Source organism: Spermophilus citellus, assembly GCF_964194105.1.
Source record: "Spermophilus citellus genome assembly, chromosome: 9".
Lineage (NCBI taxonomy): Eukaryota > Metazoa > Chordata > Mammalia > Rodentia > Sciuridae > Spermophilus > Spermophilus citellus.
In genome coordinates, this window is record NC_138191.1 from 128,017,316 (window position 1) to 128,044,501 (window position 27,186).

Here is a 27,186-nt window from a genome sequence, read left to right on the forward strand (position 1 = left end):
AGTTAGGCCCAACTCCCATAGCTGGCTCCATCGCCTCCAGGTCTCTCCCCTGAGCACACAGGGACAACAGAGCCTGGCAGGATTGTGCAGAGAGCCAAATACCTCCCTTCTGTCCCACCCCCCTGCCCAGGGAACACAGCTCCGACAGTGGCAAGTGGCTTGGCTCTCTGCCAGCTCGAACCCACTAACCCTCTGGAGTCCTGATGGAGCAGTTCAAGGCCTGCAGACAGATGGGCCATCAGGCAGGGGTGGCTACTGGAGTTGGCTTTTATGGCCTGGTAAGCCAATAAACACCAAGAACCTCAGCCTCTGTGCCTGGTGCCAGGGAAGGTCCCCAGACTTTCACCTCCCTCCCAGGCCCTCAGAGTACAGCGCTCCAGCCCCCTCAGGCTCGAGGCAAGGCTTGACTCAAGCCCTGCCCGGGGCTGGGGCTCCTGCTGCAGGTGCCCTGGTATGTCGAGTCTTGGCCTCTGTGCACTCTTGATGCACAGTGGGGCCCTCCTCAGACGAGTGTCTCCCCTTTGGACTGAGAGCCCCACAAAGGCAGTGGTGAACATAAGCCAAGTCCCTGGGAAAGTCACGGGCCTCGTGGAAGGGCAGGAAGTGGCCCCAGTCACCATCTTCCTGACAGAACCCATGGATGCAGGGTCTCTTTCCCTGAAGCACTAAGAAATGGAGCCTTTGTCCCCAGATCCACATACCACCAAGCCCCTTCCCTCACCTGAGACTCTCACTGGGACTGAGCAGAGGTAATCCCCCTGGGTTCAACAAACAGCCACATTAAGAAGGTAAGAGGCCAGGGGCTGAAATGAGGACAAGGATCTGACAAGTTTAAAACATGTATTTAAAATACAATTTATAAAATGCTTAATCTGCCGACTCAGGAGCCCGCGGTGCGGGGTGGGGTGGGTGGGCAGCTCCCTCTACATCAGCAGAGCAAGACTGCGGGGTGCGGCCCTCCCTCCCAATCCCTTCTGTTCACACACCCAAGGGGCCCATGTGCACCCCTGGGATCGCACGACTGCGAAACAGGACCCCAGAGGTTTCTTTGAGTCTCTGCTTACCAGGGAGGCTGGGTGCAGCCCTGCCGGCCCATCCCTGAGCAGAGCACCCCCAGATGGGGCAGAGCAGGGTATGGCTGGGCAGGGCAGGGCTGAGCGGGGCAGGTGGGCTCTGGAAGGGGCTGATGGTAGCAGATAGGGTGTTGCCTCCTGCCTGCAGGTGGGGAGCACCCTGATTGAGTGGGCTGAGAAGGGCTGGTCACCAGGCCGGGACCCCCAGCTCCTTTGGTTATAGGCTGACATCAGAGTAGTGGCTCATGGGAAGCGGTTAGCTGGAAGGGCTGTGGCCTGGCTCATGGGGTCTGGGAGGAGCTGGGGGAAGGGACAGTACCATGAAGGCAGATAAAGGGGCAGCAGCTTCAGGTTCCTGCCCCTCATCCCCCTGGGGATTTCCAAGCCAAAGCCTGCAACTTACTTAAAAAAAGAAAAAAAAAAAAAAAAAAAAAAGCACTTAATGAAAGACAACTACAAAAAGAAAAAGAAAAAACAACATACACACACACACACACACACACACACACATACACACACACACTCTCCAAACCGTTTTCCCATCGCCCCTCCCACCTCCCCCCACAATAGTCTCCTCTTTCATTTTCTTTTCTTTCATTTGCCTGCCACCTCTCCACCTGGGAAGCCAAAGATGTGACTGTTGGTGGGTGGTGACAGGCACATGTGGGCAACAGCTCCACCTTTGGCCAGAGGGACGTGGGAGAACCAGTCCCTGCCAGGTTCTTAATCTGTAGAGCCTCACCAGCTGGTCTGCCCTTGGCTCCCACTGGAGCAGGCAGGACAAGAACAGGTGGTCCTGAGGACTGGGCAGTCGGCACTTGTCTGGCCTTCCACCTGGACTACCTCTGTATCCTTCTCCCAAAAGACAGTCTCACCATGGGCCAGAAATCACTATTACTTGAGGATGGGCACTGGACATTTAGAAGGTGGACACCTGGTCAGGGCAGTGCATATTAAGATAGCAGCCAGTGTTCTTCCTGTCCACCCCTGGAGGTGACCATGCGTCCTGCGATTGAGCTCTGCTCTAGCACCGCTCCCGGACACTTCCTGGCTTCCCAGTTCTAAGGCTGTGCCGTGGACTAGTCAACTGACAGCTGGCCCTTCCTCCTCAGGGGAAGATGTTTTGAGACATACCTGGGCCTGACTTACCACTTAAGGGCAAGGCTGAGACCAGGTGAACCGAGGTGGAGAGAGCCTGAAACCCTAGCCTGCCATCAGGGCTGCCACAAGATGATGCCCTAATCCAAAATCATGCCAACCATTCCAAACCCCACCTGCTAGCCAGGAGTGTGAGGCCACCTGGCTGGCTGGGGAGGAAGGTGCAGTGCACTGGGAGGGACCAGAGGGCCCAAGAGGGGGCAAGCTGTGTAGAGCTGCTCTCGGGGCACTTGCCCTCTAGCTTGTTCTGCCCAAGGAGCCAAAGCAAACTTCCAAGCTCCAGGGAGAGGAGAAATCATCTTCATTCCAAATCCTCACTCTGGAAACAAAGGGTGAAGGGTGGCCAGACCACTGGGAACTAGTTGGCCATCCATCTTTGCAATGCTTCTTCTCCCAACTTTATTCAGACTGGTCTGTTCCCACGGTACTGGTTTCACATAGGAAGCACACCAGGTACAGGGACTGAGCTGAGGCCACCAATGGAGATGGAGTACTCGCAGACCCTTCAGAGTTCTATCCTTGCTGGGGTGGGCAGGTCCCTCTACCTTCTGACCACACTGAGCAAATGGCCCGAAGTCCCGGAGCCAGACTCTCTCCTGGTCTTCTTGTGCTGACAGCAAACACTTGACAAGCCTCCTATCCCTTGCTCCTAAGGCAGGAGTGCAGCCTCACTCTCTGATGCTTCCTGCTTTCCTCTAGAAGTAGCAAGCCTGGCTGGTAGGAAGCCACCCTGAGGGGTAGGGGAAGGGGAAGTCTGTCACTTTCCCTATCTCCCAAAATACTAGAGGTGGGTTGGCACCCTCCCCAGGCTCTCTGAGCCTATAGAGCTAGCCCTGTCTCCAGGCAGGGCCAAGAGGCCCGGAACCTAGCTGGGGGAGGGAGGTAAAGGCATGGGGTGCTCATCTGTCCTGGGGCTGCAGAGCCCTGCCCCTTTTCTGGGCGGCAGTAGGAATATAGAAGCTAAGCTCACCAAAATCCTATTGGTTAATGTTTCTAGCAAATTTCCCAGAAACATTTTTAAGTAGACTACCAAACTACCCTTTCTCAATTAAAAATTCATTAAACTGCTAAAACCCCTCCCATGCACTTTCCTTGCAAATCAGATATTTGTATAAACAAACAAAAATAGGAAGGAAAAAAAAAAGGAAAGGATATTTTCAAATGGAACTTACTTTTTAAGTGATGAAGACATGCACTTGGGGGTGGGTGGGTGGGTGGGAGTTCTCATTTGTGTTTTGAAATCCCAAATTAATGAGCATGATAAACTGTTATTGCTGGCACTGGCTTTACCCCAAGTGGCCGAGTGGCACTGTCTGACTCTCTACTCTGAGTCCTTGATGGGACCCCCAGTCCTCCCCCAGCCCCCACCCTTTCCCTTTCCATTGACTTGGAACAGCCCTTGTTGATGTGCCAATCACAGTGGGAAGGGGAGTAAGGGGGGAGGTCACAGTGCATGGGGTTCAAGGTCACAGTGGGCGGAGCAAGGGGGATCACAGTGCAAGTAAGTCAGGTCGTTCCCTCTGCTCAAGTCCAGCTGTCTGCCACGGCAGTAGGACCCGTGGTGGACGACCCAGGAGGTGGTGATGGCGGCAGCGGCGGCATCCTTTCTTGCCTGCATTTATCTGCGTTGTTTGAAGCCTTGTGACCCATCGGGACCCAAAGGCTGTCTGATCACATTATTGGGCTGCCTGCTGTCTTCGGGCTGGGAGATCCTGGTTGGCCTGAAAGGGAAGATAAGAGGAAGGACTGAAACAAAATATAAAAGATGCCCCCAAATCATAAAAACAATCATGCTTAAAGCTGGGGTGGAAGTCACAGTGGCTATCGGCTAACTCTGGTTCCATAAGCCTGCTTCTTTGGCAAGCAGGCTGGGACATTTCCTAGTTGGGAGATACAGGTGGACAGGGGTTGGTGGTCCATGCTCACCTCCAGCAGCTATAGCATTCTCCCCCATTTGGAGGCAGGGGGTTGCTCAGGAGCCCGTGTTGTCCAGAAGGCATAGATTTTCCCGTGTTGGCCAGGTAAAGACCCCTAGCCATTAGCTCAAGTGAGCCAGCACCCTCCATTCTGCCTCCTGTGTGTCTCTAAACCATGTAGTTAGTGGCTGACCAATATTACTAGAGATGATGAAGGAAACAGGCTTTTCCACTCTGGGAAGGTGAGGACTGAGAGAGGAAAACAGATAAAAGATGTCCCTTCAAAATAAGGGCAGGGCCCAGGTGCAATGGTGCATGCCTGTAACCCTGGTGACTTGGGAAGCTGAGGAAGGAAGATTACAATATCAAGGGCAGTTTCAGCAACTTAGTGAGACCCTGTCTAAAAACAAAACAAAAACCAAAAAGGCTGGGGATGGGGCTCAGTGGTAAAGCATCTCTAGGTTAAATTCAAAGATTAGTTCTTTAAATCACAATATATCAAATTACCAAAGAGGCCATTCCAAGTTAGACCATTTTAACAAATACTGCTTCACTAGGAAGTGACAAACTGATATAGTGTAACCTCTGCTACTGTAGGGAAAAAAATACTGAGAATGAGAAAGAATTTAGAAAATTTACACAGTGGGCTACTGGAGATCCAGAATATAACACTGAAGCACTTAACTGGGTGCTCCCTACCATCCACACAGGGCTCACCACCCTCTGGCGACTTGCTCGTTCACAAGGGTGTGTGATGACTTGGTGAGGCAGGGATTTACCACTGACCCATTTCTCGAGATTGGGCGACAGGTTAAGTGGTTCGCAAGTGGCAAATTTTGACTCGAAGTCTGTGCCTATAGCCTCTACAGCACCGCCGTTGTGCTTGCAGACTGCCAACAACCTCCACCTGATGGCATCAGCCCCGCCCCCCCCCCCCCCAGGCCTGGTCTGCACACAGCCAGGCCCTGCTGCTGCTGCTGCTCCTCCCAGGGTGACTGGCCACACTCACCTGTCGAGGATGGGTTTCTCCTGCTCTTCCTCAGGGCTGGCGCTGCCCAGGATCCGCTTCCGGGCCTCAGCGTACTCAGCCTCCCGCTGGGCTAGGGACTTGACAGGAAGGGCTGGCCTGCTGGTGGAGTTGGGGCTGCTGACCACACCGTTGCTGGTGGGCCTCTTGAGGATTCGGATCTGTGGAGGGGGCCCCGTGGGAAGGCTATCGTCTTGAATCACAATGGGCACTTTGGGAGGAGATTTGGATTTCCTGCTGACAAAGAGCAAACACAGCTTCACAAATCCCATCCTTGACCAGGAGGCCCTCTAGCCCCAAGCCCACCTTTGTCACCTTCTTCTCTCTTTCCACTAACTATTCATCAGCCTCTGGCTTCTGACCAGACATTCAAATTCCCCTCAAGAAGGGTCTCTCAAGAAAGCCACCTTGTCACCAGCTCAGCAGCACCCAGGAACTGCTGCTCAGCTCTAACCCCTGGCCAGGGGCCAGAATGCTTCCTCAACCTGGGACTTCTACCCATGTCTACCCACGGGCACGGCAAGCACCATCTGGCCCCTGAGGCAAAACAGTTCATGTTCAGAATCCAATAACCTCAGTTAAAGTCCCAGCCTTCCTATGAAGGGCAGTGTCAGAGGCAGGTGGCCAGCCTGGGTCTCTACCACATGGGCTCCAACCACACACTGCCAGAACCTGTTGCACCACACTGCCCCAGCCTTCCGCTGAGAGCGACCTGTCTCCCAGAGACCAAGACATCCGACAACTGAGTCGGCCTTTCCAAAGAGCTGAGCAGAGAAACCTCCTTCCCCAGGGTTCTGGTCTGCTGGACAGCGGCGGGGCTGGGATGGAGGGTGAGCCTGAACAGGGCTTAGCAGTGCTCAAAAGAGAAGCACTGCTCAAAGTTGGTGGGTGTACACATCAAGGCCACATGTCCACAAGGAGAGGTGGAACTAACAAAACAGGAAACAGCACAGGGAGGGAGAGGAACAAAAGCCACCGGAGGAGAAAGGAACCAATGCAGGAATGACCCCCCACACCAGCCACCAGAACCCTCCCCAAGCTATCAGCTAGCTTCAGAACCCAACAGACACACAGGGGCCTTTTCCAAAGCCAGGGCTATCGGGAGGGCTAGGGACCTGAGGAACAACAGTGGGAGGGGCCTGGGGTAAGGACAGTGCACCTGCTGAGACAGACAAGGAGCCAGAGTTCCCTGGGGAACACCATGCAGCCCGTTGGGCAAATCCAAGTCTTACCCTCCTTCTGTTGCCTGTCCCTGGGAAAAACCAAGCTACCCAAGCTCAAAGTCAACTGTCACCTGCTCTGGCAACTCACTTCCTCCTCTCCGGGGTGGGGAACAAAGATATCCTTAAAGATGTCTCAACTTCCTAGACTCTTTCCTTTCAGGATCCCCTCAACTGCCAAATCACTGCAGCCCCAGGGAAATCAACTGTCCAAACTCCTCATATCACAGAGGAAGAACCTGATTCCAGAAGGGACGACTTACCCCAAACCTCAGAGCAACTGGGCACAGCCAGGCCTAAAACTTAAATGTTGCAACTTGTCACCTCGACTATCCACCAGATGACCTCACACGAGGGGACCACTGAGGTCAGAGGCAGGAGCAACACCCCGGCCTCACTCCCAAAGCCTGAGCCACCATGCCCTGGTCCCCAACTGGGAGGGAAGGGTTTGCTGCCCGGGAGCCTGGCCTGCTAAACCTAACAGCCAGCTGGAGAACACCGCTGACTGCGCAGCTCTCCTTGGCGGGAGCACAAGTTCTCAGACCAGACAGCAGCCTTACCTCTCCTTTTGTGTGATCTTCAGTTTTTTTTCCAATCGTCTGTCTATTTCCTAGAGGAAAAAAATGTATATAAAAAGTGGAAAAAATCTCTCTCAAATAAAAACTTACGTCTTTATTTTCAGAGCTAAGGGCAGTGTCTTCTCTAGCCAGGGACACACGACTGTGTCCTTTGAGATAATGGAGGCAGACTAGACTCTGGGGTTTGGGCTCCTGGCTGCCTCTGTGGGTCCATCTCCTCCTAGTCCATGGCCACAGCAATGATTCTAGATATTGTCCAGCTGGAATCTTTTCACAGGCTCCAGACTTCTGGCCTGTCCTTCACCGAGCCACTCAAATCAACTTTCTAAATACGTGTGATCATGTCACTTCCCCACTCAAAACCCTTCAACTGCCTGCAGGGCCACATCTAAGCTTGGGAGCAGCCTCCCCCACACCTCCTCCTGTCTTCTGGCAATCCCGAGCCATACAACCCGAGAACCCCAGTGCTGCTCCACCTGGCTCCAAGTCCTCTACCCCTGCAAGCTCCCACTTATCCTGCAAAACCCAGATGTCGCCTCTCCTTTATGAAGTGTTGCTCCTGGCGGTAAACACACCCTGTCACTTTCCTTCATGGTCACACATATTAACTATTTTATAGTCTATTTCTTACTGGTATGGACTTGAACTCTCTGTGACTACATCGCCTAGCAAAAGGCTTAGAGTAAAACAGAAGTCTAATATTTATAGAACTGAAGTGCCTAAGTCTCCTAGTGCATCCAGGAGAAGGGACAACAGGATTCCTCTTGGAACTAGAGCCTGGCAGGACTCAACTAACACAAAACCACCACTTTAGAAAGAAGCAGAGAGAAGTCAGGTTGAGAAAAACAGAAGAGAGGGGCTGGAGATGTGGCTCAAGCGGTAGCGCGCTCGCCTGGCATGCATGCGGCCCAGGTTCGATCCTCAGCACCACATACCAACAAAGATGTTGTGTCCGCCGAGAACTAAAAAATAAATATTAAAAATTCTCTCTCTCTCTCTCTCTCCTCTAAAAAAAAAAAAAAAAAGAAAAACAGAAGAGAGTCCATCGTCTAACACATCTGGCCCTGAATTCCCACTGTGCCGGGCCTAACTTCCTGTCATGAGCAAAACAGGGGCACCCTTGGCAGTACGAGCCAACAGCCCCCAGGACAAGAACTCTGTGAAATCTCCATGCATGGGGATTGGGGGTAAGGACTATACACAGGGCAAAGGCCAAACTTTCCAGCTCTTGGGCTGTCCCACTGCTTTTCTTTATGTCCTTTTCTTTATTGGGAGGGGGGGGGATCATCTAGCTATTGGAAGAAAAAACTATATGCAAAATTATGTGTTTCTCTGGAGAGCCAATCTCTTAACAGCAACTCTCAGCCAGGAGTAGTCGGTCCCACCCACCAAGTGGCCAAGTCAATTGGTTGTCATTACCAGGGGAAAATGCTATTGGGTCAAGGCCAGGGAAACTGCTAAACATCATACAATGCACAGAACAACCCCCACAAGGAATTAACTAGCCCCCAGAGTCAATAGTGCTAAGGCTGGGGAACCCTGATTGGTAAGATACATGGGATTTTCAAAAAAGTGCATCACCTGCAAAATATTCAGCCATATGGCCAGAAGGTCCTAAGATTTGCTGAGATGTCTCAGAGCCTTGTGTGTGGTGGCCCTTTTCATGAGTGCTCTGTGCTGCACGCTACAGTTCACAGGGGCAGTGCAAGCTGGCCAGCTCGAGCCAAACCTTCTGAATTTTCACTGATTCATTTGAGCTACTCACTGTGGGAAAAATTCTTTCTAGTAAATTAAACAGTTTATCATTATTTTGGCTATAACACCTTTCCATCTTCTTATTTGTATCTCTTATAAACAACATGGAGTTTGATGGAATCATATGAAGCTAGATTTAAATCCAGCCTCACACACCCACCCTGAGTGGTGCTGAGCTAGGTTTAAGTCATATTTGGCAAGCACAATACATGCGATTCTGAGCATTTTGGAGTTTCTGGAAGGCTGGGGAGGTGCCAAAACAAAGCCTCTTAATCTACTCCAGCTTGGAGCAAGGTAAGTGCCCAATGAACATTCAGTGATTACACTGAAAAGGTTCACCAAGTAAAAGAATGAGAATGTCCTGGATGCTTCCATGAACTGAAAGACACACAGAATCTGTGCCCTCTGTAGAGTTTACATCAGAATTGTATTAATTCTATTATTACCTGCATTATGTCAGGCACAGTGGCACATGCTTAACTAACCCCAGCTACTTGAGAAGCTGAAGCAGGAGAAGAATTTCACGTTCCAGGCCAGCCTGAGCAACTTAGTGAGACCCTGTCTCAAAAAAAAAAAAAAAAAAAAAAAAAAAAAAAAAAAAAAAAAAAGGCAGGGAACAGGGATGCAGCTTAGTGGTAGAGCGCTTGCCTGGCACGTACATGCTCATTCAATCCCAGGATGGAATGTGGGGTGAAGGGATCGTGTTATTTCCTGAGTAAATACTACATCTTACCTGAGTCTAAAGCCCATCACCTTTTAAGGGTTCTTCAAGGATTTCCACAAATAACATCTTGTTTCATTAAAATTCCACACTGTATCACATCATTCCAATCTGAAAGCCAGACTGCCTATTCAAGTTCCTCCATCATAAACACAAAATTTAACATCTGTGGGATTCATATGCCTTCAAACAGGGTTGAGACCAAGTGCCTACACAGGCTAGGCAAGCAGCCACACTACACCCAGCGGCATACCCAGAGAGTGAGGGTACTGGCCATAGACCACCAACTTCTGGCTGACAGGGCCAGATCCATTTCAAGAAACTTTGAGTTCAAGATTTTTAATGGAAAAGCTCTGAATTTTAAAAATTTTATAATTCTCACTATCACTACGAGGGAGGCAGAGGCAAATGGGTCTAATATATTAGCTAAATCTGAGAGGTCCCTCTTCTCTAAAACTCTAGGGAAGATAATCTGCCCAGCACACAGACCTGAGTGGAAGACCGTCAAAAGAATATTATGGGGGGCTGGGAATGTGGCTCAAGCGGTAGCGCGCTTGCCTGGCATGTGCGCAGCCCGGGTTCGATCCTCAGCACCACATACAAACAAAGATGATGTGTCTGCCGAAAACTAAAAAATATTTTAAGAAAAGAATATTATGGGGCTGAGATATAGCTCAGTTGGTAAAGTGCTTGCCTTGCATGTACAAGGCCATGGGTTCAATCCCAGCACCCCTCCACATACACAAAGAATATTATGGGTCATATGTAAGTGAATGTACTTTTGTCTCCAAACTAGAGCATAACCAGCCTACTTGGCATATAGTATTATTGGTTTAAAAAATGCCAGACATCAAGGGCTGGGGATACAGCTCAGTTGGCAGAGTCCTTATCTAGCATGCACAAAGCCCTGGGTTCAATCCCCAGCACCAAAAAAACAAAACAAAACAAAATAAACCAACAAACAACAACAACAACAACAACAAAAAAAACACCATGCCAGACATCAAGGTAAGCCACTGGTAAATGTCATTAGATATTGATCCTGTTATTTCCCCCAATTCCACACCACACTCTGTACTGCAATAACTAAAACTCCCATCCAACCCCATCACAATAGGCAGGATGGCTTCAGCAGAAATGGAGAGGGATTCTTCCATCAGATTACAGAATCGTATAGAAATCCAAGCAGCTCTGGTGAAAAGTGGACCCTGGCCATGGCCAGATGGCCAGTCAAACACTAGCGTGCTGAGAGTTGTCCAAGCAGGATGGGGAGTGCTTTGCCGGCAGTTGGAGAGGGTACCGTGTCTCGCCCTTGGAATCTGTCCAGGTATCATGAGTCAGTCTACTCTATGCTTAGACAAGGCCCTGCAGCCAATCTGCTCTCAGATTCTGCTCTGGAAAGCTGAACCACTTTAAACCTTTCCTACAGGATACACTACAAGAACAGACATCTCCTGCAGAGATTCAACATCTCAATGCAATCAAACAGGCTTCACACACCAACATGGGCCTGAAACTAGGAATGGAATTACCAAGGGGCACCCTCTTTCTTTACAAGGACGCACAAATCCCTGCCCATGGTCAAGGCACCTGTTTTAGAGGATCAACCTCCATGGCTAGAGCAAGAAACACATAAGCCCTGACCATTCCAAGTGGACACCGGGGCACAAGGCCAGTATGATGGCGTAAGCACATTGCAGGGTGTGGCTAAGGTCTGCTGTGTCATGGCTTCTCCTCCTGGAAAGGCTCTTTGTTTTTGCCAAGTAGCACTGAAAAGGCTCCAGATTACACGGTGCTCTGATGAGTGAGGTGGCTTCTTTTCTGGGTCCCAATCCTAAGCAAAAGGTTTGCTGTTGCCAAACTTGGGCATGGCTTGCCTGTGACATTACACCACTACAAAAACATAGGACACGCTGCTGCTTATTTTTTTAGTTGTAGACGGACACAATATCTTTATTTTATTTATTTATTTTTATGTGGTGTTGAGGATGGAACCCAGGGCCTCATGTGTGCCAGGCAAGCGCTCTGCCAATGAGCCTCAGCCCCAGCCCAGTACATGCTTGTTGTTCTCAGAGAACAGGCAAAGCCAGAGGGAACAGTGGAGGTGGGAAAACAAAAGAATCAGGAGGAAAGGAGGTGGTTTTAGACAGCCTGGCCCTGTGGGGAGGTAAAGGAGAGGCCACAACCATGAGGTGACTGAAATCAGGTGACAACATCTGCAACAAGCTGACCTGACTGCAGCTTGCAGTGTGCTCACAGGAGCCTCTGGCAGAAAGCTGCCAGGGTGGAAGCCTAAGAGTGCACTGGGGACAAGGTCATTCCGGTCATTCTGAAAGAAGAGGGCAGGGAAAGAGCCACTCAGGACAGCCTAACTTGTTACACAGTCACAATCTGTGAATGGAACAAAGACGACAAAGAGGACAGAAATGTGCCTGCAAGGCCAGGCCCATTATAGCATCAGGCTCACTCCCTTAACATTAAGAAAGGAAAAGGGAGGAGAGAGGAAGAGCAGGAAAGGCAGAGGGAAATACGCAGGCCATTCTGGGCCTTGGAGTAAAGTGCAGCAACCACAGCAACTCAGATGGAATGTTCAGGAAATAGACTATCAACTCACCTAGGGGTGATGAAGCCCTGGGGGATTGACTCCAACTAGCCAAACTCACAAGAGAGAAAGTGAACAAGCCCAGGTCCTCACCTGTCACTCTGCGAGGGTGGGAGTGGTGTTCTGCCTTTACTGGTGCCTTTCCTGCTGCTACCTACTCAAGAGCCACCACCAGGTGTAACAGAACCAAGGCAAAGGAACAAAACTGTCCTGCCCCATCACACCCCGCTCTCTGGTCACTAACTAAGAAGGAAAGCTGTCTTAAGTGGAGATCTAGAGACAGCACCCTTGGTTCTCAGCTCTGATTTGGTAACACAGTGATTAAGGAACTTCCCGGATAATGTGCCTTTCACACTCAAAAAAGACAACTGGTCTTAAAACTCCCTGTGAATCAATATGTCCCACAGGGTCAACTGGTCTTGCCTGGTGTCCTTTAGTGTCTAAGTGGACAGGGAGTGGGGAGGGGGGATGTAAAAGAGAGAGAAAAGGGATTTCTCTTGGAATCAGAACCTGGCAAATACTGATTAATACAGACCCCAAATTTTAGAAAAACACTTAGGAGGAGATAAGACACTGAAAAGGAGTGGAAGGCAAGGTTCCCATCACCACATTCTGGCCCTGAACTTCCACCATGGCAGAACCCGTGTTGGGCCTCAGCTCTTCAGTTCCAGACAGGACATTAGCACTCATGTCCCTGGGCAGGAGGTGGCCAGTACTGGGCTCTTCTGGCAAAGATCTCTCATTAGGCTGCCTCATGCTTCCCATATCAAAAGTCTGGGTGAGATTCTGGCTTTTCTTGTGCAGGCCCCAATTCCACTTAGGAATAAAGCAAAGAAATTTATAAGGTAGAAGCAATCTACAGCAGCAAAATCTGACCTAAATCAGATTAAAAGGTCTTCAGTGGTGGAGCATTTGCCTGGCATGCATGAAGTCCTGGACTGGATCCCCACATACACGATCTCTGTACACTTAATGTGTAACCCAAAGAGATTTCTTCAAACAATTGCCAAGTAGATTTGTTTAGTTTTGCTTCATCCCCTGCCTTTCCCCCACCCCCCTGTCTCATTCTCTCTCAGTGGTATTAAGAATTCAAACAACTATTGAGCTACATTCCAGCCTTTTTTATTTTGAGACAGGATCTCACTAAATTACCCAGGCTGACCTTGAACTCCCTATCCTCCTGCCTCAGCCTCTGAGTGTACTGTTTCTCTGTTAGTGGCAATAATAATGACAGTGTCCTGCCCCAGCAGGACTGGCCATGTCCAATGTTCCTTCTTATTCTACCATCCCTGGCAGTTCCAAACAGGGAAACACCCAAAGTCCTATCACACCAAGATGTTTTCACAGTGGTGCTTTAGGATCACTGTCAGGTTAAAAACTAACTGAACTTGCTGGGTGCAGTGGCACAGACCTGTAACCCCAGCAACTCAACAGGCGAAAGCAGGAGGGTTGCAAGTTTGGGGTCAGTCTTGGCAACCTTGTGAGACCCTGTCTCAAATAAAAAAGGCATGAGGATATAGTTCAGTGGTAGAGTGCCCCTGAGTTCAATCCCCACTACTACAAAAGAAAAAAAGAAGAAAACAACAACAACAACAACAAAAAAAACATCTGAAGGAAACATTAAAAAAACACACATACACACACACATCTGAAGTAACCAGAGACCACGTGTGCGCGCATTGTATAGTTGTATATATAAAACAAATAATTCAAATAATTCTTACTTGCTTGCCAGGGAAAAACCACCCTTTGCTTTCCTTTCCAAGTGCATTCAGCTTTTAGGGCGTTTCTACACTGGCCAGCAGGGAGTCCCTTGGGCAGTGCTTTGCACTAGCTCTAGCCTGTTACCCAGTGTGGGCGGTCCTTCTCATATAGCCAGTCTAAACCAAGATGAGCGTACATTCCAGGCCTGGTACAAAGGAGTATAAAATACTTTATTCACACGTTTAATATTGATTATATGCCGAAATAAGGCCATTCTGATACATCGGACTCAACAAAAAATATTAAAACTTCACCTATTTATTTGCACTTTTAAAAGGTGGCATCTAGAACATGTAACACGAGTGACTCTCACTGCGCCCTCTGATGGACAAAACTGTCTTGGAGTCTAAAAAAGCTGCCAGGGTGGAACAATGTCCAGCATGTCCAGCACCTGGGGCATGCTGCTTGCTGTGTGCACCTGTGATAGTGGGCCCTGTCAGACTGGCTAACAGCAATGAGCACTGACATAGTGCGAGGGTTGGCTCAGGCCCTTCTCTGGATGATGTTCACCACTTCTCTTCAATCCAACTCTCCAAGCCCTTGCAGCCCATTCACCCTGAACTCGTCAAAGTCATCAAAGACCTCCCCTGCTTCCAAATTCAGTGGTGAATTCCAAACCCTCATTTCCCTCAAGCTCTCAGCAGCACCTGACAAGGCTCAAAGGTTCATCCAAAAAGAACTTCCCAGGTGGACATGGTGGCTTACACCAGCGGCTCAGGAGGCTAAGACAGGAGGATCATGAGTTCAAAGCCAGCCTCAGAAAAATCGAGGTGTAAAGAAACTCAGTGAGACCCTCTCTCTAAATAAAGTACAAAATAGGGCTGGGGATGTGGCTCAGAGGTAGAGTGCCTCTGAGTTCAATCCCCAGTAGGGTCCTCCAGAATAAGAGAACCTTCCAGACACTGCTTTAGGTGTCCTGTCTACCTCCCTGGTAGCTTCTTCCCAAACTCTAAAGAGGCTGGACCCCTTCTTGGGCCATAGGTTCCTCTTCCTCATCTGACCCTTGAGATTTGGATATCTCTTCTTCTATGTCTACAATGGCTTCTTAAGTGGCCACATCTAGGCTCACAGCTTTATGAACACCAATACTTAACTTCTGACTCAATGCTCCCTAGATTTCAAAAAGCATCCACCTTCTGCAGTCTCAGCAATTCCTGCCTTCCAGGGAATTCCAAAGACTTGGGAGAACTCTGATGCCTCTTTCTTTCTTTCTTTTTTTTTCTTTTCTTTTTTTTTTAAGAGAGAGAGAGAGAGAGAGAATCTTTAATATTTATTTTTTAGTTCTAGGCGGACCCAACATCTTTGTTGGTATGTGGTGCTGAGGATCGAACCCGGGCCGCACACATGCCAGGCTAGTGTGCTACCGCTTGAGCCACATACCCAGCCCTCTGATGCCTCTTTCAACAAGACTTGTTGGGCTGGGATTGTGGCTCAGCGGAAGACCCGCTCGCTCTAGCACGGGCGGGACCTGGTTCGATCCTCAACATCACATAAACATCACATAAAAATAAAGGCATTGTGTTGTGTCCATCTACACCTAAAAAGACTTGTTGTGCCTACTCTCAAAACACTTTGTTAACTTTCTTCGTCTTCCTGCTGCTGCCATCCTGGTGCAAACCGCCAATGATCTCTAATGGACAGCTGCAGCTGCTTCCTACTCAACCTGTCTCCTTCTCTCACCCCAGGCGGGCTCCATCTCTGAGCACATCCACAGCCCTCTTCATTTCTTATTTTGAGATAGGGTCTTGCTAAATTGCCCAGGCTGGTCTTGAACTTGTGACCCCCTTACCTCAGCCCCTCAAGTAGCTGGGATTACAGGCATGCATCACTGCACCAGGCTTCTGTGCTTCCACTCTTGCCTTACAGTTTATTTTCCACATGGCTACAGTGAATCTTTTAAAAATCAAGTTAGCTCTGACCATGGCTTCCTATGCAAGGTGCTATCCACTATGGCCTACTGGTCTCCCCCAAACCTGGCTCCCTCTGACTCCTCTCCTATCACTTTCTCTTCCCACATGTGTCTACCACATCAACCTCTATGTATCCTCAGACAATAACAATCATGCCCCAGCCTCAGTGCCTTTGCACTTACTGTCCTCTCTGCCTGGGATGCAGAGAGGTTTGTCACAGACTTCCTTTACTCTCTCCTGTCTCTGAGAGGCCTTCCCAGACCACTTCAATGGTACCCCTACTACAGTCACTTTCTTTTAAAAACATTTTTTTTAGTTGTAAATGGACACGATACCTTTATTTTATTTATTTACTTTTATGGTGCTAAGGCTTGAACTCAGTGCCTCACACATGCTAGGCAAGTGCCCTACCACTGAGCCACAACCCAGCCCACCACAGTCACTTTCTATGTCCCTTAATCTGTTTTGCTTTTCTTGTGTGTACATATAAATAATTTATTATTTGTTGTTAATTATCCCCACTAAACAACAAGCTTTGATGGGATATAATTTCTCATTTTTCTGAGTGAACAGCAAGCTTTGAAAGTAGAAATTTCGGGGCTGGGGATGTGGCTCAAGCGGTAGCGTGCTCGCCTGGCGTGCGTGCGACCCGGGTTCGATCCTCAGCACCACATACCAACAAAGATGTTGTGTCCGCCGAGAGCTAAAAAATAAAAAAACTCTCTCTCTTAAAAAAAAAAAAAAAAAAAAGAAAGTAGAAATTTCATGCGCTGCCTTTGTCCAGAGTGCCTAGAACCGTACCCGACACATATATTAATGAACAATCCAAATGAAACAGGATTTTTTTAACCAATACACCCAATTTTACAAATGAAGAGGAATCAATTCAGAGAAGGTATGGAAAAGCCGAGCAAACAGCACATGTCTGCAGTCATAGCTACTTGTGGGCTGACACAGGCAGATCTCAAGTTTGAGGCCATCCAGGGCAACAGAGCAAAACCAGACGGTGGGGGGAACAGACAGAAAGACAGACACACACAACACATTTCTCTCTGTGGGAGAAACTTAAAAAATTCCCATCTTGAGATAAGACTGTCTGGCTTTGGGTACTTCTTCAAAGGATGTCCATGGGGAAGCAAGGCCATGTCGCCCTTTATTCAGCAGGGGCCCAGGTACAAAATGTGCTCAGGATCTAATGGCTAACTGGGCAAAAAGGAATACAACAGGGAACATGCTAGGTGAAGCTGGGGTTGCAGGGAAGCAACCGTATTCAAAATAAGAGCTAAGGCTGGCTGGACGACGTGTGCAGCTCTGAGTTTGCTCCCCAGAACCAAGAACACACACAACACTAAGGCTGCCTTAGGTATTTCATGGTGAGGGCGGCAGCAGCCACATTCACCAAGCACTTGTGCCAGATGTAGGCACCAATGTCCTCCTGTTACCACCTGGAATTCTCATCACAATCCCTGGGCTGAACTTCAGCCTTGCTCAATACTAAGAAGTTAGGTGACTTGACTGAGGTTACAGAACTAGTAAGTAACGGCCCAGAACCCTAATCCTCCAGAGGAGGGAGCACAAAAGTTTGAGAGTGGCAGGAGACAGGCAGCAGAACCCAATGAGGTGGGAAAAAGGCTGACAGGTGCCACCACCCACCTGCTTTTGCATCCATGCAAGGCTGGTACAAGGCCAGGTGCCCTGAGGAAGGAGTGAACCAGCGAAACCAACTTCCACATTCAAACTTTGCAGAACCCAAAGGCAAACAGTTCTTCAGCAGAAACCAGACCCAGCAATTTAGATGAGTCCCAGGCCAGAGGACCTCAGAAACTTTGCAAATTCCCATCTTGAGACAAGAATGTCTACCTTTGGGTGCTTCTTCAAAGAGTCTGTGTGGGACAGAGAAACCATGTTGCCCTTTAAAGTAACAGGACAGTCAGGGAATATGGTGAGGAGACCTGCCCTATAAGTAAAATAATAGGTAAAGTCTAATGGGGCTCCCACCTGGTCCAGTTTTTTTTTTTTAATTGCTTTTCCCTTTCAGTTTTTTTTTTTGAGAGTGAGAGAGAGAGAGAGAGAATTTTTAATATTTATTTTTCAGTTTTTGGCAGACACAACATCTTTGTTGGTATGTGGTGCTGAGGATCGAACCTGGGCCGCACGCATGCCAGACGAGTGCGCTACCCCCTGAGCCACATTCCCAGCCCCCCTTTCAGTTTTTAAATAACACTATGAAAAGGAACATGAGTCCTCAGAGGCAGCAAGAAAGAGAGCTTCAGTCAGTCTTAGGAACCGTGGCCCCGGCTGAGTCGGGAAGAAGGTCTTGTACTCAAAGCACCGGCCCGCTCTGCTCCAGCACCATGCAACCGCACTTTACAAAACTCTCCTCCAGGCAAGGCAAATGCTATTAATTCAATATCACAAATAAGGAGGATGAAGCTAAGAGAAGCACAGGAAGTAATTCAACCCAAAATTAGACCTGTCATTTAAATACCAGTCTTCTGACTTCTACTGCCACCAATGGAGAAAAAAGGGGATGTTTACTGGCAGAGGGGGCTTACCTATTCTTTTTACCATCTCTAACAGAGATGTCAAGGCTCTTCTCCCAAAGAAAATATCAGGTACACTGATTTTGGAGGATGGAACAAAGTCACTACACTTCCCCCACTCTCCCGATTTTACGGTAATACCCAAGAGTGCACGTCTCAAAGTCTAGTAAGATTTCATGGTATTTAGCAAGGGACTGAATACACAATGCATTCTAAGCCTGATGGCTAATTGGGCAGAAAGGAACACAAGGGGGAACATGTTAGGTGACGCAAGGAAGACAGGAAAACAACCAAGACCCAGATAAAGGCATCCAATTCAATAATTAAAAATAACAAACAAAAATTATTTATATATTATCTTTTTCCACTTGGTTAAATATTAAAAAAAAAAAAGGTTATCTCCCAATATGACCAAGATTTCAACCAGCAGTCACTCTCAGTATTTCCATCAACTACAGCCTTATCCATTTGGCTCTTCTGCATCAATTTCAAGTTTCTGAAACCCAAAACTGATTAGTTCATGCAGGCTACAGAAACAGGTCAATCCCAGGTGAGAACAAATAAAATACTTCAAAGGGACTAGCATCTAGTTAATTATCTGGTGACAATCAAATGTAAACAAATCCTGCAAGCCACTCCCTCAGAATGTGGGCTCAGGACAAAAGTAGAGCTGGGACTGACCTCAGGATTTCCTTTCCAGGACCAGGGTTAATAGCACCGAACACCCTACCAGGTCACAGATGATGAATGTAAAAAGGCACTCTGCCCGCACTGCACACCTCTCAGACGCAGGACCAGTAGCTTGTAGGCCAGGAGATACACACGTAGATAGCAGAAACGGAACTGACAACAGGAAGGTCACAAATGCCTTTAAGCCATGAAGACCAGAGCGTGAGGGCTGGGAACTTTGTTCTCAAGGTCAATGAAGAGTGGTGATACGAACTAAGAGCAGTGACTCATGCCTGTGCCTGTAATCCCAGTGGCTCGGGAGGCTGAGCCAGCCCCAGCAATTTAGTGAGGACCTAAGCAACTCAGCGAGACCTTGTCTCTAAATAAAATATAAAAAGGGCTGGGGATGTGGCTCAGTGATTAAGCGGCCCTAGGTTCAACACCCGGTACCAAGGGGAAAAAAAAAGTGTTAACACCCTGATCTCTCTAGACTCAAGTAATAAATGTCCTGTACAATCTCATCTAGGCATGATGAGATGAGAATGAAATTATAACTGTATTTATTATTCCTCTTGGAAAGGAATGAATGCTATTTCCTGTGTTCCTCTGAGAGGGAAGGAATGATTTACTGTGAGGGACCCTTCTTCCCCTGCTTCTGAACTAGAGATGGAACCCAGAGCTTCTGACTTATTAGGTGTAAGTGATCTACCATTAAGCCACATCCCCAGCCCTCTCTATTATTTTGAGAAAGGATGTCATATTTTGCTGAGGCAGCCTCAAAATTGCAATCTCCTTCCTCAGCCTCCTGAGTAGCTGGAATTACTTACAGGTGCATGCCACCATACCAAGCCTGTGAGGAATAGCTGGTCTCAGCAGCAAAGATTTTTTTATCCACATACAGACTACTGTTGAGATTTGTTCCTAACTGCTTGGTTTTAACCTTAATCATCCCAGCAAAATCCTCATATGGTGAGGTGTTAAAGAGAAAGATGTATGGTAGAGGCTAATAGACCTAACACTTAGTCTCACAGAGAAACCCCTGGTTTTGATGTTAGAGATTGAACCTAAGGTTGCCTACCACTGAGTTACATCCCTACCCCATTTTATTTTGAGACTGGGTCTGGCTAACTTGCTGAGGTTGGTTTCAGGCTTGTGATCCTCCTGCCTCAGCCTCCTGAGTGGCTGGGATTACAGGCATACACTGCTATGCCCAGCTTAGGCAAAGAAATCTCTACCGTTACTACTTAAAAAAATAAAACAAAATTGGGTTAAGGATATAGTTCGGTAGTAGAACACTTGCATAGTGTATGGCCCTTGGTTTTATCTCTAGGACTTCAAAAAAAATTTATATATATATATATAATATACACACACCTAAAAATATCTCTCTACATATCCACATACATACATAATTTCAATCTTTACTTTGGCCATAGATTTAAGTAGCTAAACTCAACCTTCTTCTAAGAAACCAACAAATCAATGGTTGTCCTGACAGAAGAAAAGTTTCTATTCCTGTGGGGGAGGTGTGCCAGGAGTGCATACCACACCTTGTGGAGACTAGGGACATAACCAGCCAGGAACTGACACTACCTGTGGGCAGCCACCACAGTGCAGTAGAGGGGACTAGAAAGTAAGGGCTGCTTCAAGAATGTCTGGCTATCAGATCTAGACAACAGTAACTTTCTCTTGCAGGATTTTACCAACAGTTTTAGAAAGATACACTAATTCTCTTGCACAGTAAGAGGAAGATCAAGAAGGCCTGTGATTGCCTGAATTTCCAGCCCATGGTCCATGGCAACCATGGCAGCTCTCCTGCATACCCAGAGCATGCTGGGAACAGAACACCCAACCCCACGCAGCCTCAATGAAAAGGGCTGAGAAGTTACTACTGAAAAGCTCATTATCCTCCTTTCTTTGAAGCCACAGTGAAACAGATCTTTTTCCAAAGTCCTGGGACAGAATGCTCTGCATGATCATGCTTAAACTGGCCAAATATTTTACAGAATATCCCTTCTGAGAACACTGTAGTCCCTAGAACTCAATTTTTCCAAAAAGACCAGAATAGCAGAGATTGAGTCACTTCAGGCTTGGTATTCCCGAGTCTGTGCTTTCTGACACCATGACTACCTCCTTGACTGTAAAGACAGAAGGAAATCCATAGCAGATAGCCCCAAATCAATCTTTTTTTTGCCTGCTACCCACTGCCAACTGTACACACTTCATAATGACAGCAGACAAAGGAAGCAATACAGACCCAAAGAGAAGTGGCACCACACGTGGGGGGCATGGCCTCTTCTCTAAAGAGAGGTAAATCAAAGTTCTTATCTTCTAAATTAAAATTTAGTTATGTCATACCACTGCTAAAAAAGAAAAGGGGTGGTGGGGCATTCAAAACTCTCCATAGCTTTCAGGATGAAGTCCAAGCTTCCAGAACCAAGTGTAAGGAAGCCCTTCCCAATTTGGGCCCTGCATATCTCTCTGGCCTCATCTCTTTCCACTTAGTCCTGCCAACCCTCGCCTCCCCTCAGCCAGAGGGAAATGCCTGTAGCTCTCAGTGCCTGCACTTCTCCCTCCAGCCTCATCTGCGCATACCTTGGCCCTACAACCTACCACGTGCCCCTCCCAGGCTAAACACAACTTAATTTGGCTGGTCTTTCAAACTTTTTTTTGAGATGGGGCTTTCATTTTTGCTCAGGTTGGCCTTGAACTTGTGATCCTTCTACCTCAGCCTCCCTAGAAGCTAGAATTAGAGGTGTGCACCACCACACCCTCCTCCTGGTCTTTCAAATCTTATGTAGGCATCATCTTTTCTACAGGACAGTCTCTGATTCCAGACAGGATACCCCACTCAAGGTTCTTCTATAGGAATGTTGCTGTCTTACCTGTCTGACTCCTTCACTGGACAAGGCCTCAGTGCTTGGTACACAATTGGTATTCAATATACGGCACCCAGCATCACTAAAGGGGCAATGTTTAGAAGACTGGCTCATGTGGACAGAAAGTAAATATAAATTTGAATTCTTTTTTTTTTTTTTGATACTGGGGATTGAACCAAGGGGCATTTAACCACTGAGCCACATCCCCAGCCCTTTCCTATATTTTATTTAGAGACAGGGTCTCACTGAGTTTTCCAGGTTGGCCCAGAACTGGCACTCCTCCAGCCTCAGACTCTCAAGGAGCTGGGATTACAAGCGTGTGCCACCACGCTACCCTCAAGACAGAATATTGCTCAAGAAGCACTGCCTTGGTGAAATATAAGTCATATTCTTTGAACTGTCTTTTGATTGTGAGTATAGCCCCTTGGGAGGAAATGGAACAATTTTATAGTAGACAAGTTGTTCATAGTACTAACTGAAAAAGCAAGAGCAGGGCATGGTAGCGCAAGTCTATGATCCCAGTGGCTAGGGAGGCTGAGGCCCTAAGCAACTTAGTGAGATCCTGTCTCTAAGTTAAAAATAAAAAGGGCTGAGGATGTGGCTCGATTATACAGTGCCCTTGGGTTCAATCCCTGGCCCTCCCCCCCAAACAGCAGTCTATTCGAATAACATTTGAGGTGTTTCTCAAAGTCAGTCTTTCCCTGAAGACACAACAGCACTCAAATATTGCATATTCTGAAGACAGGCAGGAAACAATGACTTCAGATGTATGCACTGACACAGGAAGAAAAAAAAATGCTATTATGATCAAACTTTTCTGTAGCACTAGAGGGCAGGAATCACCAAGGACTAGAAGTGCCTCTGGATTATGAAGAGCCTGAACTTTCACTTTCAGAATCAACCAGACCTCATTTGCTAATCCCTCCACCTCCACTCAGATTTGGTTTGGCGAGGTATTGTGGTGGGGAGGTGGCCTTCAATGCTCATTAATAGTAGAGAGAGAGGGAAGCTGACCCAAAGCAACTGCTTACATCTGAAAGGCATGAACAGTCCATAGGTAGACAGTGATGTGCACATGTTGCTTCATCCCTTCCATCGATCCCTCCTTCAAGGTGTACATTTTATAAAACCCTTTGTGGAGCTCAAGTTGTGGCTCAGTGGTAAAGCACTCGCCTAGCACATGTGAGGCCCTGGTTCGAACCTCAGCACCTCATAACAATAAATAAAATAAAGGTATTGTGTCCAACTACAAAACAACAACAACAACAAACTCTTTTTGACACCTGAAAAGTGAATCAAATTCAAGACAGCTTTCAAACAGCTGGTGCAGTGGTGCACATCGGTAATCCTAGCAACTCAGGAGCCTGAGGCAGGAGGACCACAAGTTCAAGGTCAGCCTCAGTAACTCAGCAAGACGCTGTTTCAAATAAAAAATAAAAAGAGCTGAGAGCTGGGGATGTAGTTCAGCAGTAGAACACCCTGTCCTAGGAGCTATCCCCAGGATTACAAAAAGAAAGAAAGAAAGAAAGAAAAAGAGAGAGAGAGAGAGAGAGAGAGAGAGAGAGAGAGAGGGAGGGAGGGGGGGAGGGGGAGGGAGAAAAGCAAAGCCTTCAAATATATGCCCAAAGTAAACATTAAAAATGAAAAGTAAGGGCTGGAGTGTAGCTCAGTGGTAGAGTGTGTGCTTAGCATGCAAGTGGCCCTGGTTCAATTCCCAACACCAAAAATAAATAAATAGGGCTGGGGTTGTGGCTCAGTGGCAGAGTGCTCGCCTAGCACACATGAGGCCCTGGGTTTCAATCCTCAGCACCACATAAAAATAAAGGTATTGTGTCCAACTAAAAAAATAAATATTAAAAAAAATGAAATTTTTCAAAAATTAAAAATTAAAGGTATTGTGTTCACCTACAACTAAAAAATAAATATTTAAATAAATAAATAAAGGCTAATGCCCAACTCTAAAAGTCCTCCACAGGTCTCCAGGTAGGGAAGCAACAAAATGCTAGCTTTGTAGGGCATGGTGGTGCACACCTGTAATCCCAGCTACTGGGAAGGCTGAGGGGGGAGGATTACTGAATTCAAGGTCATTCTGGGCAACTTAATGTGACTGTCACAAAGTAAAACAAAAAAAGGTCTGGGGATGTAGCTCAGTGATAGAACTGTTGCTTAGCATGTTTGAGGCCCTGGGTTCAATCTGTGGCACCACCAAAACCCACAAAAACCAGAGAGAGAGAGAGAGAGAGAGAGAGAGAGAGAGAGAGAGAGAGACACAGACAGACATATAAAAAGGGCTGGGCACAGACAGACAGACATATAAAAAGGGCTGGGCACATAGCACTGAACTACACCCTCAGTACTTGCCCAGCATGCTCAAGATCCTAGAATCAATCCCCAACCGGTGGGGGAGACACCAACTTTGAAATCAGTCTTGTGATCAAATCCCGGCTTCTCCTCTTAATATGCATGTGATCTTGAACAAAATAGGTTACTCCCTAAATCTCAGTTTCCTCGTCTATAACAGAAGGACAATGGTTCAACAGGTCATTTCAAAATTATTTCAATATAAGATACATAAAGAAGCTGGGCACAGGGCTGGGGGTACAGCTCAATTGGTAGAGTGCTTGCCTTGCATGCACAAGGCCATGGGTTCAATAATCCCCAGCAAAACACACACAGAAAGAAAGAAAGGAAAGAAAGGAAGGAAAGAAAGGAAAGAAAGAAAGGAAAGAAAGGAAAGAAAGGAAAGAAAGGAAAGAAAGGAAAGAAAGGAAGAAAGAAAGAAAGAAGGAAGGAAGGAAGGAAGCTGGGCTTAGTGTGTGTATACCTGAAATTCCAGCTACTAGGGAGGCTGAGGCAGGAGGATTACTTCCAGGAGCTCTAAACCAGCCTGAGCAACATAGCAACACTCTCTCTCTCAAACACACACACACACACACACACACTGTGTGGGTGTGTATGTGTAGATATAATGTCAATGAGGCAAGGTTTGAGGTTCTACCTCTGTTACCTGGCACTTTAAAGATAGTGGGAAGTATACTGGATAAGCATCAGCAAGACATAAGTTACATCTTTACACCTCTGGGTTTATTCAGCTGTAAAATGGGGGCCTGCATTAGTTGATCTCTAAGCAATTTACACATTCTCAAAAAACTGAAATAACCCCCAATTTCTGCGGAATCCTACATTCATTTTTGTTCCTTTAATTTTCTCCCTACCACATTAAAGTGAGAACTCATGTTCTTATAAAACAGGTGAAGAAAGCTGGGCTTGGTAGCACAGCCTTGTAATCACAGGAATTAGGGAGGCTGAGGCAGGAGGATTCAAATCCCAGGCCAACTTCGGCAATTTAGTGAAATCCTGTAACAAAATTTTAAATGGTTGAGGGTGTAGTTCAGGGGTAGAGCACCCTTGGGTTAAATCCCAAGTACCTACCCTCTCCAGCCCAAACACAAGGTGAGGAAAACCAAAGAAAGGCCCAGGTGTCCTAGAAACTTATCCTTTAAGTCACAAATTGTGGCCCAAGCTTTTCTACAGGGGGCAGCACAAGGGGTGTCTGAGTAATTCACTCCCGTTAGTGGAAGGCAATAAAATAAACGCCTTTACCGGAAATTTAGCATTCTCTGGCACAAAGTCATTGTTAAGTACAGGCCTAGCATACAGCAGACACTCAAAAATGTTGGCTGAATGAATGGATATCCAACTGACACCTGTTATTCCCTATAAAAGCTTTAATTTACTTGCTTGACTCAAGCCAAACTCCGAGAAAGCTGGTAGGCACTGAGAACTCCACTAAATGTCCTCTGAACCAAGTACTCCTTCAAATACTCAGTTATGCTAAGTGGAAAAACATAACCGTGGGAGAAATGCTGAACCAGCGGAAAAAACTTCGAAGCCAAGTTTCAACATTCCTGGAGACATACACACCCACTGCTGCGAGGGTCAATTTCCCAGTCTTCTTCCAGGGCACCCTCCAAGGTGCTTGGGAAAGTAAGACCCAGCTCCTGTTCTACCCTGAGACACTCGACTCCCCACATAAACCCTTTGGGTGGATGTCGCTCGAGCCAGCACTGCACAGACATGGACACAGGGACACCAGAGAGGCCTCTTCCCGGCTTTGCCAGGTTCACCATAGAACCAACAAACTCTGCAAAGACCAAATTAATCCCGAACCTAGCTGAACTGGCAGTTCCTACCGAGGTGAACTATTTTCCTACAGCTGCTAGAGGCAAACGAAAACTCCAAAGTTGAGTGGAACGGTACATGTCCCCCAGTCCCGGGAATGCAGCTGTTTCACACTTCGCACCCCTCCCCCGGGGCGAGAGGGGGCCGGCCGAGCTCTGGGCAGCTCCGCCGGGGTCCCCCGAGAGTCGCCCGCCGCGGACTCTCATAGTAAGACTGAAAGAGGAAAAAACCCAGGCTCGCCCACCGCGGCGGATGGCGCAAAGCGGTGGGGGATTTTAGCAGAGCGGAGGGGCCCCCAGAGGACTGGACGTCCCCGGGTCCGCAGCGGCCTCCTCCCGCTTCCCCCCCCCCCGAACCGGGCACGCCGCCCCGGTCCGCGCAAGCACCCCTACGGTGAGTCCCTCCTCCTGCGAGCACATGAACTTTAAAATGGTGCCTCGGGCGGGGGGGCCCGACGGAAAAGGAAGGGTTCCAGGAGCCGGGGCGAGCGAGCGGGTGCAGGGGCCACGGAAAGAGACCCCAGGTGGCGGGTGGGGCGCCCCGAGTGACGCGCACACGGGGGCGCGGAGGGAAGCGCACCGGGCAAAGGTGGAGACAGAAATGGAACGCGGCCCCTTTAAGAGGCCTTCAAGGCACTCAGGGACCGGGGCCCTCTCCTTCACCCCCGGCCCGGTGTGTGGGGCCCTTCTTTGGGGAGAACCATCCCCGGACCCGTTCACCGGAGTCTTCTCTCACGCCAGGTCCCGCCCGGCCCTGCCCCGGGGCGGCGGCTCCTCCTTACCCCGCTGTCTGCCGCCTCCTCCCAGCTCTCAGCGACCTCCTCATCTTCCATCTTACTCGCCGCTTTCCCTCCTCCCCCAACCCCTCCCCGCGCCTGCGCCCTGAAACGCGCCTCCGTCGCGGGCGCGGGCACGTAAGGCTTCACTCAATGGACCCCGCCCCCGGCCGAGCCCGGAAGAAGCTCCAGGCTAGGGTCCACTCTAACCGAGGCTGCCATCTTGGAAGAGGGTGTGGAAACCGCGCAGCCGCCATCTTTCCTAAGGGAAACGCGTTATTTCTCGCATGGAGTGGGAATTCCATTGAAGTCATCGTCTGCAGTACAGGAAGCGCCTCTTTTGGGACCGACGCAGGCAATTACTGAAAACTTTTCTTTTTAAGTGAGTCGCAGTTTCCCTAATCTGTAGATCAT

General features: G+C 48.2%; 2 protein-coding genes across 5 annotated transcripts in view; one reads left to right on the forward strand and one right to left on the reverse strand.

Annotated features, from left to right (window-relative positions):
* SPATA21 (spermatogenesis associated 21) overlaps positions 1–3,817 on the forward strand; it is a gene marked incomplete at its 5' end in the record, with an annotated part of 44,752 nt that extends 40,935 nt beyond the window's left edge. The window contains one exon of the mRNA XM_081305641.1: positions 131–3,817. Within this exon, the coding sequence (XP_081161767.1) occupies positions 131–188 (58 nt within the window). The 3' untranslated portion in view covers positions 189–3,817. The remainder of the gene's footprint in view (positions 1–130) is intronic.
* SZRD1 (SUZ RNA binding domain containing 1) lies at positions 824–26,902 on the reverse strand. 4 transcript variants are annotated; one of them, XM_081308692.1, is made up of 4 exons: positions 26,779–26,880; positions 6,955–7,004; positions 5,157–5,411; positions 824–3,952 (listed from the first exon to the last, which is right to left on the reverse strand). In XM_081308692.1, exons 1-4 carry the CDS (start codon positions 26,827–26,829, stop codon positions 3,850–3,852), a joined length of 459 nt encoding a protein of 152 aa, XP_081164818.1. In that variant the 5' UTR covers positions 26,830–26,880; the 3' UTR covers positions 824–3,849. The 4 variants fall into 4 exon arrangements, with proteins under 4 accessions (XP_081164818.1, XP_081164819.1, XP_081164820.1 ...); XM_081308693.1 differs by having other exon boundaries at positions 5,157–5,408; positions 26,779–26,876; XM_081308694.1 differs by lacking the exon at positions 6,955–7,004 and having other exon boundaries at positions 26,779–26,902.
* Positions 26,903–27,186: the final 284 nt, after the last annotated feature.

Excerpts from the sequence above, each read along its gene's own strand:
- SZRD1 (XM_081308692.1), bottom strand. The coding sequence starts at position 26,829 with ATGGAAGATGAGGAGGTCGCTGAGAGCTGGGAGGAGGCGGCAGACAGC. Across the intron at positions 5,412-6,954 it reads AAGATCACACAAAAGGAGAG|CAGGAAATCCAAATCTCCTC; the intron begins GTAAGGCTGCTG and ends GCTCTTTGTCAG. Across the intron at positions 3,953-5,156 it reads GAGAAACCCATCCTCGACAG|GCCAACCAGGATCTCCCAGC; the intron begins GTGAGTGTGGCC and ends CTTCCCTTTCAG.